General features: G+C 34.9%; 1 protein-coding gene across 1 annotated transcript in view; it reads right to left on the bottom strand.

Moving 5' to 3' along the window:
- LOC125868565 (26S proteasome regulatory subunit 8 homolog A) overlaps nucleotides 1-14,543 on the bottom strand; it is a 63,542-nt gene extending 48,999 nt beyond the window's left edge. The window contains exons 1-8 of the mRNA XM_049549198.1: nucleotides 14,440-14,543; nucleotides 13,103-13,327; nucleotides 12,916-12,978; nucleotides 12,668-12,831; nucleotides 6,457-6,613; nucleotides 6,262-6,360; nucleotides 5,882-5,992; nucleotides 5,322-5,656 (exon numbers count right to left, since the gene is read on the bottom strand). Coding sequence (XP_049405155.1) covers nucleotides 5,516-5,656; nucleotides 5,882-5,992; nucleotides 6,262-6,360; nucleotides 6,457-6,613; nucleotides 12,668-12,831; nucleotides 12,916-12,978; nucleotides 13,103-13,327; nucleotides 14,440-14,538 — 1,059 coding nt within the window. The 5' untranslated portion in view covers nucleotides 14,539-14,543 and the 3' untranslated portion in view covers nucleotides 5,322-5,515. The remainder of the gene's footprint in view (nucleotides 1-5,321; nucleotides 5,657-5,881; nucleotides 5,993-6,261; nucleotides 6,361-6,456; nucleotides 6,614-12,667; nucleotides 12,832-12,915; nucleotides 12,979-13,102; nucleotides 13,328-14,439) is intronic.
- Nucleotides 14,544-15,917: the final 1,374 nt, after the last annotated feature.

Raw genomic sequence — 15,917 nt, 5'->3', positions numbered from 1 at the left:
TATTAGTTAGGGGTTAAGTGAGGTCGGTTTATTAGTAATTAGACCACCTATATAAACCTAATAGACCCCTAAATACATTGATCCTAGACATAATTTCAAGACCCCAAACTAACCCAACTCCCTCCAAGAAATTCTCTCTCTAGAAGTAAAGAAGAACAAGAAGAAAAGAAGAAAGCTAGGGCAAATTCCTCTATTGAAGCAAGCTTTGTGAGGGCTTTGAATCAAGGTATGTTAGCTTATTCATCTATCGATTCTTCCATCCATAGAGCCTCCTAGAATTCTCCCAATTGTGAAGACAAAACCCCAATTCTAGCTAGGATTTCTTCCTATATTGTGGGTAGTGTTGAAGTATGATTCCAATTGAGTGGATAGTACTTGTTTTAGTATTGAATTGTGATATTATGATGAATTTATGTGTTTTACATGGTTAACCCTAGTCTAATTGATGAAATTGATATTTTTTGGGTTTATACCATGAAAGGTGAAATTGAAGACTTAGAGTTGATCTTCTTAAATTGATGATGTCTATAGTAATTGTTCATGAATGAAAGCTTGTAGACATAAATTGAATTAGATGATAGTATATATAATGGATCATGACTAGTAATGATTGCAGTTGAAGCTTTATGATGATTTGTGACTAGAATCACCTAATAATGAAGAATGTGATTAGAATACCTTGAAATCTAGGTATGAATGATGATTGTAGAAGTAATGCTTTGAGAGTAGGGCTTGTAGTCATGAATGTTGATAACTAGGGCTTGAGAGTAAAGCTAATATTATTAACTATGGATGCTAAGATTTTGAGAGTAAAATCTACATGTGAATAGAAGGCAAATGAATAGAATTGTGATGAAAGATCTTTACCTACCTAATTCATCTTATGAATGATAGATGGTAGGAAGTGATAGAATCACTTGAGTCATGATAATATCCATGTCTAATGGAAAATTCTAGATATGATATTAGGCATGGATATGAAATTAACATGAAAGGGGTTCTCACATAGTAATGGTTCTAGGGTTGAAGGGTTTTTCTCACCTAATTGAACCTAAGGCTAATGAGCCTTCATATCTAGGTCATGGATGGTGATAGTTGCTCACACATGGTCTAAGGAGATATTTTAATGAATTAACATGAATTGGTTGTCAAGGACATCTTTCTATGAAACTTGAGTCAAAGTAGAGACTTAATAGTTATCTTGTGGGATTAGGTCTAGCACCGAGTGGATATTGAAATGAGATGGAGGTTCCCACCTAGTTGAGTTTGGGCTTCCAAAATGGGAACTCTCACCTAGAAGAGTCCAGATTTCCCAAGCATGTCTCATGAGATGGAAGTCTTCACCTAGTGGAGTTTTGGGTTTCTAGTAGCAATCTCCGTATTCCATAACTACGTGCCCCGTAGGAAAGTTAGCTAGTGGATCCAACTAAGCTAACAAACTGGTGCTACCTTAGGCAAGTGGACCAACCCTTGGCGGTGTGGGTAACACCGGGAGAGATCATGTGATAGCTCACATGTTCTCATATCGATTAAGGCTCCCAACTACAACAAGATTAGTAAAGAACTAACATTATGCTTGAAGAAGCATCCCCTAGAAGTTCAAACCGAATGGACTAAGATTATGCTTAAGGAAGCATCTTCTAGAGTCCAACACAATTAATGAACTAAGATGTGCTTGAGGAACCATCTCCTAGGATTCAAACTTAATGAACTAAGACTATGCTTGTGGAAGCATCTCCTAGAGTTCAAAACAATGATGAACTAAGATGTACTTAAGGTAGTATCTCATAGAGTTCAACTTAAGAAGGAACTAAGATATGCTTAATGAAGTGCTTCCCAGTGTGTCCAATGTTTCCAAAGAGGGACTAGTCCCTATTGTAAAAGCATGAGTATGATGACCTAAAGAAGTACTTAGTATGGATGGGATTATGGGGTCTCATCTATACCTTTCACAAGTATGACTTAAGGCTACCTAAGAAGTGTTGCTCTTATATGATATATGCTTTGGTAGATTGTTGCTATAGTTTCCTTCCATGATATGATTAACTAGAGGTGATAATTCCCTTGTCTATATGAAGTTAGCTAAGAATGAGACCAAATGAATGGTAAGTATGAATATGGTGACTTCAAGGTTATGCTTAGTGTGAATGGTATTATGGGATGTCATTCATGCATTGCACAAGTATGCTTGAAGGTTACTTAGGAGTGTAGTGCTCTTATGATATGAATGCCTAGGTCTTGACTATGCATATAGCCTATGATTAAGATGACCAAAAAGGGATACTTAGCTTGGATGGAATTATGCGGTCTTATTCATGCATTGCACAAGTATGCTTTAAGGTTACTTGAGAGTAGTCCTATTATGATATGAATGATTAAGAGTTGAATAAGGCTTATATGATGCTTATGTTGGAGACATTGCTTATGATTATGATATTGTCTCTTATGCTTATAGTTTATGTTTCATGAAGTATTTCTTATGATTATGGATTATCTCTTATGTTGACTAACCCTTATGTTATGCTAGCTAACATATCTAGTACATTTTGTACTTATGCATACTTTGCCTACATTCTCATCAAATGTAGGGTTCGGAGTTTTGAGTTCCAATATTAAGGCTAGATTTCTAAGGAGCAAAGGAGTTGAAGATTTGGTGAATCCTCATAGCTTCGAGGACAAAAGCCACTATTTCATTTATGTCTTTTATTTTCATGTTTTGAGACTATTGTATCGGCTATGTCCCAAGAGTTTATTCAAAAGTTGTATAAGATGGTTTGAGACAAAGTGTAGTAAAGACTTCCGCTTGATTTTACAAAAGACTTCAATTGTATGGATAAAGTTTTTAAAATTTCTGTACTTTTCTATTATCTTATGTTATGATATGCTAAGGCTTGTATGAGACCCCTTCGGGGTAAAGTACGCCATGTTACATCTAGGGTGTACCCCTGAGTCGTGACAGTACATGTTCCTTGTACTGACCCCTACTTGTGTTTTCTTCGTTTTCTTTTGTGGAGTGCAACAAGTATACCATCGACTTCGACTCGCCCTCAGCTCTAGCCAGTCTCCAGCTCATCAGAATTCAGGGTGAGCTACTCCTTCTAGCTCGTGGGGATAATATGTAATAGACTTTAGAGATTCATTTGATTGGTTATTTTATTAAGTTTTGAGCTTCCGCATTATTGTTGTTATTCGTAGTTGAACAATTGATATAATTTGAGGTTGAATTCGTTGGTTCGCTCACTTAGGAGGTTAGTGTGGGTGTCACTCATGACTCATTTTGGATCGTGACAAAATGTGCATTTGTGATTAATATATATTTAACTTATAATTATTTAAAGCAAAAATAATCTATTTTATTTTTCACATTAAAGAAGGAGATATCTTTTGAATAGTTATTATCATATATTATTTTTTCTAGTGATGACTACAATGATAATTAAATTAATATTATAAAACTCTTCGACTCCTTTATATGTGTGTATCTGTTTGTCAATTTCTAATTAATATTCATTTTTTTGTCATTGTTGAAAGGTATAATATTACCTATGGTACATTTCTCATAGCAATTAGATAGTATTTCCCCTAAAATATATGATATGGTCTATCATATTAGAAATCAATCACAAAATAAATAAATAAATAAACCATCTTTTTAGTATTTTTAAAACTTTTAATTAATAAATGAATTATTTAATGAAAAGAATGAAGAAAAAATCTCATTTATGTGTACATATATAATAAAAAGTTATTTTATAGTTATGCTATAATAAATGTGCATTTGTGATTAATATGTATTTAACTTGTAATTATTTAAAGTAAAAATTATCTATCTTAATTTTTCACATTAAAGGAGTTGTTTTTTGAATAGTTATTATCATATATTAATTTTTTTTTAGTGATGACTACAATAAGAATTAGATTAATGTTATAAAACGCTTTCACTCCTCTACATGTGTTAGGGACAAATATTGATCCAACTCTTGGTATACCTTTCTACAACTTGACACTTCATGTACTCTAAAAAATTTAATATTTTGTCACTCTATGATACTTATTATATAATCGAGTAGATAAGTACATATCACATTACTAATGACATCATGACTTCTTATAAATATACATTTTATTATATATTATGTGTTTCAATTCTTTTATTTTCCATTGCAAAGTATAATCTCCAATGTAATGTTATAAAATCAACTTTTTTTTTTCTTAAGATACTTTTTATGTTTTTGTTCTTTTTATCGGCAATGTTAAGCAGAAATTAACAATTTTATGAATAGACAATATCAAGACCGTAACTTGATTTGTATTGTTTTTTATACACTTTTTTATTGAAAAATAGTCAATTAAGGACATCAATTATTTAAAATATATATTCAATTCCGCGCGAAGCACAGATAAGTACACTAATTCATAATAATATATAAAATTTAATTAGAACTATATTACAACTATCGTTTATATTTAATATATAATTTTAATACATTTTTTTAGAATTTCACCTTTTCTTCTCCAATGAATTATCACAACCAGATCATCACCGGAATGAGCTTTAACCAACCCAAATGATACAGAAAGTGAAAAAGGGAAGTTATTGAAGGAAAAATATGCTATATACAGTAATTAAAAAAGGTACCTACAAAAAGGGTAATAATTAGTGTAAAAGAATTCAATTATGTAAAATTCCAAACTTTTATAGCCACATAAATGTTAAAACACATTTAAGATAACAAAATTTCAGGACTTGCATAGCCACAATAGACGCCACAAGTTTCACAAGTCTTTTTCTCCTTATTAAACTTCATGTATAATGAAACAACAACAACATACCCAGTGAAATCCCACTAAGTGGGGTCTGGGGAGGGTAGNATAGACCGCGTCAACTCATCCATCACCACAGCAAATAGAAAAGGGCTAAGGACTGATCCCTGATGCAACCCCATCTCAACTGGAAAGTGTTCCGAGTCTCCTCCAACCGTCCTAACCCGAGTCTTGGCTCCACCATACATGTCCTTTATCGCCCTAATATAAATCATCGGGACACCTTTAGCCTCCAAGCACCTCCAGAGGACCTTCCTCGGTACTTTGTCATAGGCCTTTTCGAGGTCAATGAATACCATGTGTAGGTCTCTCTTCCTTTCTCTATATTTTTCTACCAGTCTATAATGAAACTGTCATATAAATTAAAAAAATGAACAGAATACAAGTACAACTCCTAGGCAGGGCTTTCAAGGAAGACCCGAAAAAGTATAGCATGTCAATAAACATGAATAAAAGTTAGAAGCCGGGAGTCAAATACTAAAGCTGCGCGGAAAAACACTTAACATTTTTGAATTACAGCTGTGAATGCCCCATACGGCCAAAGAAAATGAAACAGCTTACTGAGAAACATGAAAATACCAAGGGCAAGTCGTAAGCTCCTGGGGTCAAATAAAAGTTCCAAGAACAATAGTAATTATAGACAATCAACTCAGATGTGTATGCGTTTCAGGTCCTTCATATCGACCATCATCTACTTCCATAGCTTTCGCAGTGACATGTTTCTCTCAGTCTCTTTCTTCATTACTTTAGCAACAACCATCTCAAAATCTTCTTGCGTCACATGCAGCCTCCTCTCTCTTAGAGAAAACATTCCTGCTTCCGTACATACGGCCTGCAAATAGTAGCTAGAAAGAATAGATCAAGAACAAGCAAAAATATAACATAGCAAGAAATGCCATTTTGATTCACATCAACTCATGTGGAGGATCAAGGAACAGGTGAGATTAGTTCATCACATTAGATCAGAAGTTTTAACTGGTAAGCTAAATAGGCCACTCAAGATGCACGTGAATTTCATTTGCTATAGTATAGCAGAAAGTGCATGCTATCACCATACCTTAAGTTCAGCCCCAGAAGCACCGCTCATCTTCTCAGCAATCTTCTTCAAATCAATCCCCCGCATCAAGTTCATCTTCCTCGAATGAATCTTCAAAATGTCCTGACGAGACTGCACAGTGATCAAAAGATAAGTTGATTGGGAACAATCATCAGCACATTCTAAAATGATAACTAAAGGATGAAGCAAAGAGGTTCAGTCGCTCCAATTAGGAAGCAGAGAAGGATGACGACTACAGGTTGCTTCAAGTCAAACATAACGGCTACAACTCAGCACATAAATCAACAAGCACAAGCAATCAAAATGAGCAACCCAAGAGTGTATGAAGTAAAAGAATTGACCAGCTTAATTACATATTAAAAACTATACGAAGAACAGACCTCTTCATTGGGATTTGGAAATTCAATCTTCCTGTCTATCCTTCCTGGTCTAAGGAGTGCTTGATCTAGAATATCTATGCGGTTTGTGGCCATCAGATTCTGAAGCAAAAGTAAATCTTGTCTCAGCTCCAACCACTCACATCAATAAAGTTAATACCCAAGCAATATACAATTGAAACAGCACGCTGAGCTTGCCTTGATTTTGTTTGATGCCTCAAATCCATCAAGCTGATTGAGAAGTTCAAGCATTGTCCTCTGCACTTCACTGTCACCATTGCCACTCCCTGATTCCATCCTAGCAGATCCAATGCTGTCTATCTCATCCATAAAAATGATAGAAGGAGCATGTTCCCTGAAGTTAAAACAATGCCAGGGCATTAGCACCAAAGAAAAAATTGAAACAGGTTGATCCATAGACCATATAACAAAAGGGGAAACATTTGCAGGAAGGAACAAGATTCCCCCACACACACACACCTTGTGCCCTTAATAGAACCATTATTTCTAGCAAGATATAATCAGTCTTCTATTAGGTTAAGGTTGTCAAAAAAAGAGTCTAAAATCAGAGAGCTAGTTGGAGCCATCCCATCCCAATAGCATGCATTTGGAGATCAATATGAATCCTATTTTCTTGCAATACTCGTTAAATCAGGTTAATTGATCTCCAACATGACTGGTAACCACCACAATAGGATCCCTTCCCTCTTATAACCCAAAGGTCTCAAAATAAAATCAGGGAGAAAGCCGTGGTATGGAACTTCTCCCCTTACATCAGTCCTACATGACGCCAATCTGGATTAGTCGGGTCAACAGACGGTGCTTTCAGATACTAGATAGTTAAACCAGAAAGAAATGTGACTACAACAACATTCGTACCTAGTATAATTTCACAAGTGGGTTCTGGAGACTAGAGAGGATAGGATGTACCGCGTACACAGACCTTAACCCTGCCTTTGTGGGGTAAGTAGGCTGTTTCCGATAAACCAAAAAGAAACATGACTGGTAGGCTAGAAATATGTGGATAGCTTGGGATGATCGATATCAACTCAAAGTCCAAAATTGTAGGCAACAAATGTTACAAAAGATTTAACTCCACAAAATCTAATTCATAGAGGGAAAAAATTACCTAATAATATTATAATTAAGAGAATATTAGTATTTAGGACTTATAAGTCATACTTCGTCCAGTTGGGGTGTTGGTGGCTTACCTGCGTAAATCATAAGATCTTAATATCCCAATAATATGTCAAGCATCTCCAGGAAGCAGGAACTTTATCTAGAATTGATTGATGCAAGCCGAGTTTCATCAAAAACTTGGAATGAAGAGTCGAGGCTCAAGAACATACCAAAATAGAAGTACAAGGCTCCACGTGGAAGACTACTCGGAGTAGGGAGAAAGAGGTTAAGAATGCAAAGTGGCTATTCTTGAAATGCAAGCCTCTTGAATAAGAAGACTCTTAGGACCCGTTTAGTAGGCGGTATTAATTAGAATAGTCCATGGATTAAAATTTAGTCCATCTAATACATTGTTTGGTTACGTTATTTAACAATCCATTGATTAGTTATACACCATATATGGTCTTATTTTAAGACTAGGAATTGGAGGGATAACTAATCCAAGGTTTTACAATCCTGGGATAAGACCCCTACTAAATGACTTAATTTTCCCCTTATTCACTTTCCTAAATTTCTTTTGTAATTTGATTTCCTTTTTATTTATATTGGAATGGTTATAAATGTTCTTTGTAATTCTCCAAATCCGTTTAGTGCAATTTCATGATTTCACTGATATTTTCTTTCTCCATTTTTTTTTAAAAAAAATTATTCAATGTAGTTTGTCGATTAACCACTTGAACTATTTATTTTTTTAATAAGCTTTAGGTATTGAACAACTTAAGTAGCCTTAAATCTATGTTAAGTTTAAGATATATTTGACCAACAAAAAATTAGAAATACACTATGCCATCAAGGATCTCCGTAGTGGTACATCACACTTCAAAATTAATAACAATTTTATATATTTGTATTTTAAATGAAATAGAAAATCCTACAAAAAATAATAATATTGTCCGGCGGTTATCTACCTTGATCCAATTACATGAAATAAACAATCTCATAATAAGACAACAGTATAATAGGAAAGAATTTTTTTGTAGAGTTCTAAATCAAACACAAGATTAAGTGGGAAACAATGAACCAAACACTTGATAAAAAATAATCTCTGCATTACTAATCCCTGAATTGCTAATTCGTGCATTTACTAATCCCTGCGTTATCTATGTTTGTACCAATCGACCCCTTAATTCATTAAGGGTATTTTTGTAATAACTATCATTAGTCTTAAGCCTTAGTCCCCATTTGTTTTCATTAAAGATTAAGATGTCCAAATTCGAATGCACATTTGAATGAGTTAAGATCTTGTCTTTAGGTCTGGACACGGAATGATTTAAGACTATTTGTTTTTAAGCATCTATATATATATATATATATATATATATATATATATATAAACACAATAAATATTATAATTCAAATAAAATAGTAATTAAGTTTTACATTAACAAAATATTAGAAAAACCTTCAATCTAGATAAAATAAATTATTATTTGATAAATTTAAGATATTTGAAGATATAAATAAATATTTTAAGTTTGATAAAAATAAAATAGAACTACCTGGATATATATAATTTATATTAATAAAAACAATTGTTAGAAAAAAAATGTAGTCAATCATTTTTTTTAAAAAAAAATCAACATAAATCAATCTTAAATAAAGAAGTGAAACATATTTATTCTCTACCATGTGTCTGATCATGTACTCTTTCCCTAAAATAAGTAATAAACTGGATACATTCAAATTATTTTAAGCAAATATATGAAGGCATCACCACCCACTTTCAACAACACGTATTTACGGAGTTGCTTTGCATTTTAATTCAACAAGATTTTTATAGAAAAATTTACTAGTTCTTAGTAAGCAAGCAATATGACCAAGAAATAGAGGCACTTTCCTCATGCACTTATAAATTTACTCAACTTTAAAAATGCTCTCAGGCACTTTCCTGAAATCCCTTCTGGACTTTGGGAATCTCATTCCGGTGAAACTGCTCCACCGAAAATCTCTTTTCTCCATTTTTTTTATGTTTTTTTAGACATTCTGACCCTCACAGACAGTATGGACAACATAATTCATTTCTGATCAAGGGGGAAGTCATACGACATCACCGGGTCGAGATCAAAAGTAGAAACATGGTATGACTGGGTAGAGAGTGGATACCAAATGAGGAGAATGATTCTGAGCAAGGGGGCTCTCATATGGATCTGTAGAAGACTTGGCGAAGCATTAAGAATCAAAGGAAACACATTAAACCTGGAAAGGTAGAGACTTTGTCACTAATATTTTCCAGTCTTTGAAGTCCAATATGTACGACAGATTTGTATCATTAATAACCGGTAAAGGAAGGGAGAGGGGAGTTATTATACTACCAGAAAATTCATTCAATGAGGGGTGGGAGCTTTTAGCAGACAAAATAAATTCTTTCATTAATAAAGACCCAACCACCACAAAGGTGTTTAAATACACAAGGGAGGTAGCTCATGCTACAAACAGAGAGAAAGGCAGATACAAGAAAATGCTGGAAAAAAATAAAAATGAACGCAAAAAGAAACAAAGGCCTCCACAGAGATGATTGAAGTTGCCGGGGAAGAAGTGATAAAGGCCAGAGCTCAACTGGCTGATGCAGATTTGCTAAGCAGATGCCTAGTGGGGCATTTTTCTAGTAAGGGAGATGCTCCAACCAGATCTGACGTAAGAAGATGGGCGCACCAAACCTGGAAAGGAGCTCAGGGAGTTCTAATCTATGACATAAACAGAGTAACTTTCTTGTTCGAGTTCCAATCAAGGAAGGAAGTTGAACATGTTCTGATAGGCGAATGGAGAAGAAAAGGAGATCATCTAAACTAGCAGTGGTGGTCCCCAACAGTAAGGTCCTTCCCAAAGGGCCACAAGTTTGATTGGTTCTGGATTAACAGTCTAGGGCTGCCCCTCCATCTGTGGTCTAGCTCGATAATGAAGAAGATAGGAGAGAGATGTGGCAAGTGGATCGAGATGGAAGAGGAAACTGAACTGAAAAACCATCTCCGATGGGCGTAGATACCTCAGGGTAATACTGGTGGTTTTTGAGGCATGCTCAGGGTTGAGAGTGAACCGGAGAAAGAGCAGCATTTTTCCGGTCAATGAAGTGCAGGAGATACAGATTCTAGCAGATATCCTGAAATGCAAGATAGAGAAACTCCCCACAATCTATTTAGGTATGCCATTGGGTGCTAAGCATAAAGCACACTCCGCATTTGGGATGGGATAATTGAAAAGACTGAGAAAAAGCTGGCTTTGTGGAAATCACAGTACTTGTCATTGGGAGGGAGAGTTACATTAATTAACTCGGTATTGGACTACCTACCAACATTTATAATGTCTCTCTTCCCCATACCTGGAAAGTGGTTAAGATTCTAGACAAGCTAAGAAGGAACTTTTTGTGGCAAGGGAACAAAACTGAGAAAAGCTTCAACTTGGTGAAGTGGGTTATAGTCCAACATAGCAGGAGTCTGGTGGTTTGGGAATGAGAAACCAAGAGCTTCAAAATAAAAGTCTGATCATGAAGTGGCTTTGGAGGTATAACCAAGAAGATCACGCTTTATGGAAGGAAGTAATTTTTCATATATATGGACATGAGGAACAATGGTGCTCAAATGAAGCAATTACCACATATGGAGTCGGGGTTTGGAGATCCATTGGGAATCTATGGTTGATACTCAATGCCAACACAAAGGTCAAAGTTGGAAGGTGGGACAGAATCTCCTTCTGGAAAGAGAACTGGAATGATCATGGCACTGTACTTGCAATGTTAGTGTATTTTGAATGATTGTGCATTATCATGTCACACTTGTGCTAATCAACTTACTTGTAATGTTAGTCCACTATTTGAGGAGTGATTAATGAGCCTCAAGTTAGTGATGGTGTTCATCAAGTTGGTCATGATGATGAGATCACTCCTAGTGTAGTGTCTACTGGTGTTAAAAATGATGGTGATGTAGCTCTACTTGAAGATTATAACTTGTATGATAACCCACTATGGAATGTTGAGAAAGAAGGTGATACTTTCTTTCAAGTTGTTACTTCTTCTTTGAGTGTCCCAATTCTTGATGGTGCTTAATGGTGTTCGTGACTCTAATAGTGAGCTTACATATGAGGACACTTTGAATGAAGTTATTTGCGTGACACCTTTTTATATTATCTAGTTGCATATGATTATGCTAGTACTTGTACTAAGGTCAAATCTTAAGTGGGAAGGGAACTTACTGGAGTATTTGGTTGTTCTCTTGACCAAGATGGGTAGATAATCTTTCCTTTTGACCTCCCTAACCTTTTGAATATGTATGAGTCTGTCACAGTACAATCTTGGACTAGCCAAGTTCTAAGTGCTTCACGTGGAAGCTTGTCCTTCAGGAGAATAGTTGATGCTTGACTATATCACAAGTTTGTGCATCCTTCGCATGTTGGTAGATTTGTTAACCTCTTGTACTAACCCTCATACTATGAGGTCCTTGTTGTAGCATGTCTTCCTAATGGTTTTGCAAGGTTCGGACAAATCATTTTCAAGAAAAAGAGAATGATGCAACCCAAGTCTAATCAAAATCTTGGAATAAAGAGTTGAAGCTCAAGACCATATTAAAGTAGAAGTACAAGGCTCCACAGAAAAGACTACTCGGAGTGGGAGAAAGAGGCTATGAATGCAAATTGGCCATTCTTTAAATGCAAGCCTCTTGAATAAGAAGACTTAAAAAGATCATTAATTCATTAAGGATATTTTTGTAATAACAATCATTAGTCTTTAGTCTTAGCCTAGTCTAGTATAAATACTACATTATGTCATTTTATTAGGTAGATTATGTTGGATGATATGAATATTCACTTGAATAACGATTCTCTTGAGAGAGTTAGGGAATAAGGCCATTGTTGCTTGATGTTACTTGATAGATTGCTTGCAAGAGGAAATCATTCATCTTCCGGGTTCATCTTATAGGTTAGGTGCTTAATTTGGTTCAATTAATCGGAGGATTTAGCTTTCTATAGCTATTGTTGCCAATTAATTTTTATCTTGTGTTTTGATTTTCTATCCTTTATCTTTTGTTTATTTGTTGTTTCTTGTTTGTTTGTTTTCCACATTTCAATATTGTATCAAGATTCTAGATCCATTATGAACTCTCTCACACTTCATCTCCTACAGAAAGCCAATTCAAGTGTACTTATCACAACACCTTGACCATGAAATGGCTTCAGTATTTAATTTAAGGTAATAGATCAGAAATATGTTACCATTGAGTTCTCAAAATTAAGAACTAACCTGACCATAACAAAAAGTTCTCTCACCATTCGAGAACCTTCTCCAATATATTTCTGCACTAGTTCGGAACCAGAGACCCTAATGAAAGTACAATCAGTGTGATGTACAACTGCCCTTGCCAACAATGTTTTCCCAGTTCCTGGAGGTCCATAGAGCAGCACTCCCTGTCATTCATAAAAGAGGAATCCAATCAAGATCTTTATTGATGCTAAATAAACTGAAGGAGAACTTCGTAAAGCTGAATATACCTTTGGTTGAGCTATTCCAAGAGACTCAAATAACTCAGGATGCTTTATAGGAAGCTCAATAACCTAATGCATAATAGATCCAAAGTTAAACAAATTATACAATTACTATAAAAGAAATTAAGAGATTGAGTTAACAAGACAGATCAAGAAAAAATGAAATAAAAAACCAAATAGAGAAGATATGTACCTCTTTAATCTCCTTGATCTGCTGGTCAAGACCACCAATCATGTCATAAGTGGAATCTGGCACTTTCTCAACTTTCATGAGGTTGACCAATGGATCAACTTTGCTGGGAAAAATTAGATGAAGGACATAGCTATCATTGCGCAGGGCAACTCTAGTTGATGGAGTGATCTTTGTAATGTCAATATTTTTGCCAATATCGACAACATATTTGCCTTCAGGATGAACCTAGAGTATAACACAAAGATGAGTAATAAAAAAAAGGATGAGAAGAAAGGCATATTAAATAAAAACTAGAAATATATTATGGGAATACCATGGTTCAAATATTTGTACTAGAGAATCTTGTAAATTTAGAAACAACATAATCCAAATGAATTCATTGTATCACTTGTTGCTGAAAAACTAACAGAACTGTTCTCATAGTAAAGGACAAGTTGGAACCCATGACATGCTAAATGAGGGTAAAATGAAATTGACATCATAAATGGCAACACATAGAAAAACTGTCATTTTTTTGAGATAGCATAGACCAACTTTGTCAAGTAAGCAAAGGAGTCAAAACTACCAGATACCCCAAAATGAAGAGTGCAAAACTAATAAGACAAAGACAAAATTGGTAGATGGAAGAGTCTAATGGGTTCCATAACACGAAAGGTATTCAACTGAGAGGGTTAGCATAGTAGGCTATCAACCAAGGATACAAAGCTGAAAGTACAACATTCTACTACAGCATACAACCAATTCAACATTCTATTGCAGCCTGGTGACCAAATGAGACATGCTTTCTTACAGACTAAGTTGTGTGAACTCTTTACTTTCGATGCCACACTCGTGTCGATACGACATAGGTGTGGGATCAATACCGGATATGGTCAATTGATTTGTATACTGTGACCAAAATCAATCAAGAATTTTGATACAGATACGTTGGTTTTTGAAATCAAAACAAAACCTAGGGTGAAATCATAATTAGGCATATGTTTTTTATCGTTAGAAGATATTTGTATTAAAAAGTCCGCAACCACATACATTTGTACTTGTATAATTACAAATTCAAACTTGCTCTAAAAAAATTGTACATTCCTTTCAAATAGTCCACCATTATTTAGGCATATTTTATAATTGTATTTAAGATATTTAACTATTTTAAATCAAATCCCCGCACTCGTATCAATACCTAAACCAGTATCCTGCATCTTAAAATTTAGGTCATGAAGGATCTGACCTCTAGATACGCACACATATTGGACACCCGCACCCCAGCAACTTAGTTACAAATGGGTACAAAAATTTAATAAGGAATTCAATGATAAGTAAAAAGATGTGGATACACTTACTTTGACTAGAACCTTTGACTTCCCCATTACTTTAACAACTTCACCAACATATGATCTAGGCTCCTGAAGCAATTGTAATTCCTCTTTGAGCATTCTCATTGCAAAATAGACATTAAGGAGAATTTTATGAGCCCATACACGATTCAAATTACAATTGAAAAAATAAAGTAGAAAATACCATTGGTCATGAAGACACAATTTTAGTACATTCCTCAGCAAGAGTAGAACAAATGTGAGAGAAACACCATGATCGATTTATTCAAGAAACACTAAAACTTTAATTTAGTCAACAAGATCCCTACACCGATGAAAACCAGGCAAAAAAGAATGAACATGTGGTCCATAACACAGTAGCTATGTTTGGGAAACCAAACCATTACAACCTCTACTCAGTAACTATTTCTCTTCCCTTTATTGACCTAAGCTTTGGATGGTCAGAGTTACCTGCTAGTAGAAGATGGTAGGTATTCAATCGAATAGTTGAAGAGTATGCCAACTGGGTTATTAACCTCATAAAAGGCAAAGAAATGTTGGGTCTCTATGCATTCTAACATATTTAAGTAAGAAAATTCATCAAGTAACACCAGAGAAGAGGAATGGACTCTCTACTCACCTCTCATGTTGGACTATCATAATGGTACAACAATTCTTTATGGTGATCGATGGCACGACATTAGTTTCGGTTCTAAAAATTGAACCCTTTTACCTTCAATCTATTATCAATTCAATTTCTTAAGTTCAATATTTTAGCAGCCTTCTCAAACTAAGATCTCTGTATCAAAGAAGGGAGCTTTACCTCAAATACTAGACCATAAACAACATGAAAAAGTAGTACATAACCAAGAAACTGATTAAGACTAGGGTTTCACTATAAACGTGAAAAATGTTCCCTTAAGAAGTTAGGTTTTCCAGATTTAGTTAATCAGACCTTTAGAATTGAGTTCGTTCCTCTGGGCTTCAAGGCGATTAACATTGTGAGTCTTTACGCGGACTTGGAGCTGGAGATCATGGATGTGCTGCATATAGTACTGTCTCAGCCCTTCCCCTTGCTTTGTTGGTTTCGCCGAACAGGCTTCCTCTCTCTCCATATCGCTCCTGCTCTTCTCAACATCAACTGACGCCATTTTTGCAGATAGGTTTTGAAGAAATCGCAGTGATTTGCGTTGTCCGGACTAATTGGGTTTGGGAGTGAAAGAAGAATATAGCAGCAATTGGAATTTCTCCATCGGTTTTGGGCTTTTAAAGCTCGTTTCTTGTTGGTAGGGAAAACAATACATAGGGATGACAATGGGGTGTAGGGTGTGGATTTCGTTTTATGTATTATTGATTTTTTATTTTTAAAATACGTTAAATTAATAATTAAATCAATAAGATATTTTTATCGGTTCTCGATTTATTGGTTTTGGATCTTTAATGGTTCAGTTTAACCAATAAAAAATGTTTATAAAATAAATATACGACTTCTCTAACAATTTAAC

This window comes from Solanum stenotomum, chromosome 6 (assembly GCF_019186545.1).
Source record: "Solanum stenotomum isolate F172 chromosome 6, ASM1918654v1, whole genome shotgun sequence".
NCBI classification, from domain to species: domain Eukaryota; kingdom Viridiplantae; phylum Streptophyta; class Magnoliopsida; order Solanales; family Solanaceae; genus Solanum; species Solanum stenotomum.
This window is presented reverse-complemented; position numbering and strand designations above follow the sequence as displayed.